At 42.3% G+C, this 4,359-nt stretch overlaps 1 protein-coding gene across 1 annotated transcript; it reads right to left on the bottom strand.

The window, feature by feature from the left end:
- Positions 1 to 277: 277 nt before the first annotated feature.
- slc39a3 (solute carrier family 39 member 3) lies at positions 278 to 3,723 on the bottom strand. Its single transcript, XM_083678914.1, has 4 exons — positions 3,581 to 3,723; positions 2,896 to 3,172; positions 2,158 to 2,288; positions 278 to 1,657 (listed from the first exon to the last, which is right to left on the bottom strand). The coding sequence occupies exons 2-4, from the start codon at positions 3,086 to 3,088 to the stop codon at positions 947 to 949; spliced, it is 1,035 nt and encodes a 344-aa protein (XP_083535040.1). The 5' UTR covers positions 3,089 to 3,172; positions 3,581 to 3,723; the 3' UTR covers positions 278 to 946.
- Between the last annotated feature and the right edge of the window lie 636 nt (positions 3,724 to 4,359).

The following is a 4,359-nucleotide window of genomic DNA, read 5'->3' as shown; positions in this document are numbered from 1 at the left end:
TTACCGACCGACTTTACGCAGCGGGATGATCTGTTGGTGGTGGGAGGAGGGCAGGGGAGGGGCATGTGTGAGTTCCCTCAACACGCAATCTGGGGCATGTAGTCTTTACCGATAAGGCAAAGACAGCACAGAAAGTACAATATTGTCCATACAATATGTAACCAGTAACCACTTTGCATTGTTCCACATAAATCTATTGATTAATTACGGACTGCATAGAAAAACTCCGTCACTTGTGTAATGTCTTATCACCATTATTATTGGATGAGGCGACATGTTGAACTTAAATTGCCTTTAATCAGAGGAAGATAAGTGTTGGGTTAGGGTTAGTGATGCTGTTGCTTATAAAAATAGATTAGCCAAGGCTTTTTCTAAAATAGAAAAACAGAAAATAATGTGACAAAGAATGACAGAGTGCATCGGTCTCTAAATACATATATCTTTATCTATTACCGTTGGCAAATACTCTTCTCAGAGAGTAAGACACTTAAAGGGCTCTTGGTCTATTCAATCAAGACCAGAAACCAGGCATTTTCGGATTAAGACAATCAGCATTCTTCCCACACCAAGAGAAATCAAGTTTTAAAAAAAGAAATACAATGCAATTTCTGTCTCACAATAAACATATAAATGATTGCATTAGTCTAAACATGGCACAAAAAGAGTCATTTTGTCTTATATCCAAGTTCCTTGATTTAGTTGTTTTTAAAAAGGTGCATTAAATAGTTTTTCCATCCTAAAATTGACCCAAATATGCACAATATGTGGAGATAAATTATTCTCACAATATTCTGGAGAAAAAGTTCTGAGCCAATCCATGTGAGGGATATACAGTATGATTTCTACCTTTCACTCGGAATGCAAGCTAGTGCAAGTGCGGGTGCAAACAATTTATTGTACCTTTAATACAATCAGAGACTATGATTGGAGTGGAGTGAGGACCTCACTACAGTTTTATAAACAGCACCCCTGTGACCACCGCAAACCCAGTGAGCAACATCCCCACTTTGGGGATGCGGTTCTGGGGGGAGATGAGCTCATGAGGCAGGATCTCCATGAAGGTGATGTACATGAAGGTGCCAGCTGCCAGGCCTTCTAACGTGGACCTGGCTAACTGGTGCTGGGGAGAAGATTTGGCCTCAGTGAGGGCGATGCCTAACCCAATGCCCAGCGGGCACATGACAGTGAAGAGCAGGAGGCAGCCAGCCACGGCCGCCCTCCGTAGCTTCCCCTGGATCAGCTTTAGGGACAGGCTGAAGGAGATGATGCTCTTGTGGAGCAGCAGGGCCAGGCAGATCTCCAGGACGTGCTGGCTGTCCTCCTGTAGACCCACAGCCAGGCCCTCGAAAACAGAGTGGAGTGACAAGGAAAACACCAGGACGAAGGCCCGGAGTGCCGAGTGGGAGCTAAAGTCCACATGATGGTGGACCCCCTCCCCTCCAGGGCCCCTGGACCCCCCAAACTCCTGCCTACCACCATGACGGTGGGAGTGTTTTGGGCCGTCCCTGTCGTGCGCTTGGATGCTGGAGTCCACTAACAGGCGTCTTTCTTCTGAGTGGCCTACCGACGGGTCTTTAAGGGCCAAGACGATCTGTTCCAACACCAGGACCAAGAAGAAGCCCATGGCCATGATGAACTCAGGCAGAGGGAAATGGAGCTGTGAGTGGTATAGAAAGAAAGAGAGAGTGAGAGAGAGAAGAAAAATATTCAATATTTACGTAATATACTTAACAAATACTTTTAGAAAGGAATGATCAGACCAAAAGAGCCATTGAAACCACAGAATCATGGGAAAGTTCCCAAAGCTCATGAGGTCAGCAGATTAAACAGATAATTTGGCATTTTGAAAACACTGTCAAAACGATTGTAACTTCAAAACAGAAAATGGATGGGAGCCATGTTGTCACCAAATCAGATAGCGATATCAATGTCCTCCATGTCACCCATACCTCATTATTTTACTCATCTTTCAATTTTGGCACAGATAAAAAAATAAAAAAAGAAGAAAAAAAACAACTTCTAATAACAAGTGATACAGATCAAGGAAGTGCTACATTTCCTACACAAGAAACAGCAGATATAAATGTGAAATGACTACTAAATGGTAGAGAGGAGCCAAAAGGGAAACAGAAAAGGGAGACTTTCTTAAATTCTTACTGTGATACCAAGGCTACCAAAAGCCTGGTTGATGCCAGCTAGGTAGTCTGGCACCAGGTCCAGGAGGCAGGTTGCCAAGAATACTCCTCCGGCGAAGCAGCTCACCAAACTCAGCATCTTGTGGCGCGTTTCTGTAGAATGTCACAGATGCAGCACACAGTCACAAATGGATCAGCCTTCCATGCAAATGTATTGATAGGCTTTACATTTACATGTATGGCATTTAGCAGACGCCTTTATCCAAAGCGACTCACAACAATACATTTGAATCATCTATCCAACAGTCATCATAAGACAAAGTAATCAATGCTCACACCAGGGGCCATTGGCAGTCGTAATGCCAGTAGGCTACTTTTTTTTAATATATATATATATATATATATATATATATATATATATATATATATATATATATATATATATATTATTAGCAGGAGAGAACTTGTACAGGGGGGTAGCAGGGGAGAAGAGGTCTCAGGGTTAGGGTTAGTGTAGGGGGGGTAAGTCCATTCAAAAACACATCTGAAGATATTACAAAGAAGCAGACACCCCTTTATTATTCAACAAAATGTTGGTTTTCAACACCTGTGCAAAGTTAGGCTACAGAATGATGTGCCTTCGCATTCATATAACAATGTATTTGATGATTTGGAGATTACATGTACAATTTATGAATGTCTTTATACCAGCTTCTCTAAAATAAGCATACTGATAGTGATATTATGCTGTAGCACTTACCTGGGTCTACATTGCACCACCCAGCTCGTCTGACAATGCACAATGGGGCAAAGCCACAAAGTAGTGTGGTGGAAAGAAGCACAACCAGCGCTCCCAGTTTGATCTCCAGTCCTGGGACATCTGCTGGGTTGCTCTGCAGCTCAGATTCCCAACCCAGGGAGAGTGCAGGGGAAGAGCTTTTCCTGAGGGCCATCTTTGACACTAACAGTGAGGTCTAGCTCTCAGATACCCTCCATTGGTTTACAATTGAATGTCAATGGACCGGAGAGGGTCGAATCTGCAACAGAAAAGTCATAAAAATGCAGTGAAATTCATAAATTTCAAACGGAGTCAGGGACAATATCCATTGTTTTGTTTGGAGTTAAACTCCCCACATGTGTACGCTAGAGGGATAGTGATGACAATGAGATTCAACATCTGGAAAATCGTAATCACCAGCCTAGTGTGAATGAATTATGTTTGGGGAATGACTGGAGACAACTAGTGGTTGTCAAATAAACTGGAAACAGATAACGTTATATATCAGTTATTGTAATAGCCTTGCTGGCTTTGAGAAAGTTAGTTTGATATACTAGTCAAATAAAAGTTTTCAGCAACTTGGCTTTGCTGGACTTCAGCTACAGTATACCTTAGCTCATCGCCCACATTCAGACATTAGCTAAACACGCAAGTAAAAATGAATTACCTTTAGTCGCCTTCTTTCATTGGACAGTCGGTCGTAAGCTTATTGGCACAATCTTCGGTTTCACACGACAATAGTAAGATGCGGCACAGTGCTATGACCGCTATGCTCCAAAACTACATTCTGTACGGGAAGTGGTGAGTCAGTTATCAAGAGTCCGGATAGTCAGGTGATCAACAAGGCTTTCGGGACGCGAAGGAGGGAGGGGCATCACATCCCGGATTCTTTCCCATCTAAAATGCTGATCCTTATTTTACGAACTGTAATCGTTTTGTCTAACATTTGGTGTAAACACGTCCTACGTCAGTTATGAAGACGTAACTTCCAAACTCGCGCCGTATGAATTCATGTGGACTCCAGGTACATGATAACGCTACACTGTGTCAGCCGTAATCATGCATATAATTGCAACTAATGGTGAGGAGTGTGTTTTTCGTCATGTGCCATCCTAGACTTTGTATCATGCTAATCGTGTGTGATATGTGACATATGTACATTTATCATGCCATCTCCTCCTAGCCTAACAGTCTGACCAGTGGCGTTAATATCATTCTTGATTGAACATGGTTGACAATGATGTGTGTTTTGATGTACAGAGTAGACCATTAAAGTAACAGTCACAAACAGTTTGAAAAGCAATCATTTCATGAGAGATGCAGAAATTGCTGATGCTATAACTCCACAATCTAGGTCATGCAAGGAAGTCATGTGACGTAATAAACATTGCCATGTAGAAAAGAACACTTAGCCTTGTTAAAACATATGAGAGAGAAACGGTAGCT

The sequence above is a fragment of the Argentina silus genome, assembly GCF_951799395.1.
Source record: "Argentina silus genome assembly, chromosome: 10".
In the NCBI taxonomy this organism is placed as follows: Eukaryota; Metazoa; Chordata; class Actinopteri; order Argentiniformes; family Argentinidae; genus Argentina; species Argentina silus.
Note: the sequence above shows the minus strand (reverse complement) of the source record. Positions and strands in the feature narration are given on the sequence as shown.